Here is a 1,174-nt window from a genome sequence, read left to right on the forward strand (position 1 = left end):
GGCCGCCTCGCGCCTCGCTGTTGGACGCAGCATGCTCATCCCTCGCCCATGATGATCACGATGGAATTGTCGGAGGTCTGTCCCTGCTGCCATGTGAAAATTTGTTTGATGTCTGACAGTTTCCATGGTCAAGGACCTCGGAGCGGGTCACCGATGACATTGAGCCGGCGGTGTGGTGGTCAAGGTGAGCGAAAAATTTTGAGTATCGGTGAACCTGGCAGAGTGATGATGCCTTGATCAAACGCTCCAAGAGATGGGATCCCGGCGATGCTTTGCCGTTCCTCTTGCTCCGCAGCTTCCAGAAGGTTGGAAAAATTTGACAGCCAATCCCCAGAGCCCCAACCCAGCCGAGGTGGAAAGCAGTTGGTTCCGGTGTGCCTCTGTATCTGGCCGTATACGACCGAAACAGGGAAGGGGGTTGTGATAAGCTGGGTGAGTTGAGTCAGATGACTGACACTGTTATATATTCTTGCCGGGATAAACATGTAAGCCACATCAAAACCAACTTTCACAACATCATGGACAGGGGTACGACGACTCTTGGAAGGCGGCCGAAGTACTGTACAAGTGATACTTGCAAAGCTGAATGGTAACCTTTCCGTCCTTTGGGTCCTCCGGAAACCAAAATTACCGCCAGCCATCTGGTTTCTCTTACGAAATTCTGGGCAACAGCACCGAGAGAGGGGTAAGCTGGCTCGACTGGGCACGGAGAAGCTGGCAGTGCTAGATATCGGGTGCCGACGATGCGAAGCGGAGGTCAATTTGCCGTGCTGACCCGGCACTAGAGATGATCTGGCATGTGAAGAAGCGGTTGGGACCGTTGGGTGTTCATGCATGATGGGTTGGGAACGGATGGCGGGGAGCGCGGCGGCGAGATGTCGTGATGTCGTGATGTTGTTGTTGGTGTTGATGGTGTTGTTGGAGCAATGCAATGCCCTGAGCGGCAGGTCCGTAGAGGGCTGGAGAAAGACTTGTGGGGCCTGAAGCTCTGTGCGGAGGGGAGGATCCACAGACGACGACAACGAGCAACAGCATTGAAAGTTTCAACTTGAAACTTTGTCAGCAAGAGGAACCACCACCACCACCACCCTGCCTGTCTTCACCTACAGAGACCCTGGACACAAAATCCCCAACAATGCTGACTCCTACGCTACGCTGGCCGTAATCGATAAAC

The 1,174-nt window shown here is 53.8% G+C and overlaps 1 protein-coding gene across 1 annotated transcript; it reads right to left on the reverse strand.

The window, feature by feature from the left end:
• On the reverse strand, positions 1–1,174 carry B0H65DRAFT_54288 (uncharacterized protein). The gene has a single exon (XM_062829211.1). The coding sequence runs from the start codon at positions 834–836 to the stop codon at positions 180–182; it is 657 nt and encodes a 218-aa protein (XP_062687026.1). The 5' UTR covers positions 837–1,174; the 3' UTR covers positions 1–179.

This window comes from Neurospora tetraspora (assembly GCF_033439725.1).
Source record: "Neurospora tetraspora strain CBS 560.94 chromosome Unknown B0H65scaffold_1, whole genome shotgun sequence".
Lineage (NCBI taxonomy): Eukaryota > Fungi > Ascomycota > Sordariomycetes > Sordariales > Sordariaceae > Neurospora > Neurospora tetraspora.

Coding starts and splice junctions, on each gene's coding strand:
- B0H65DRAFT_54288 (XM_062829211.1), bottom strand. CDS start 836: ATGCATGAACACCCAACGGTCCCAACCGCTTCTTCACATGCCAGATCA.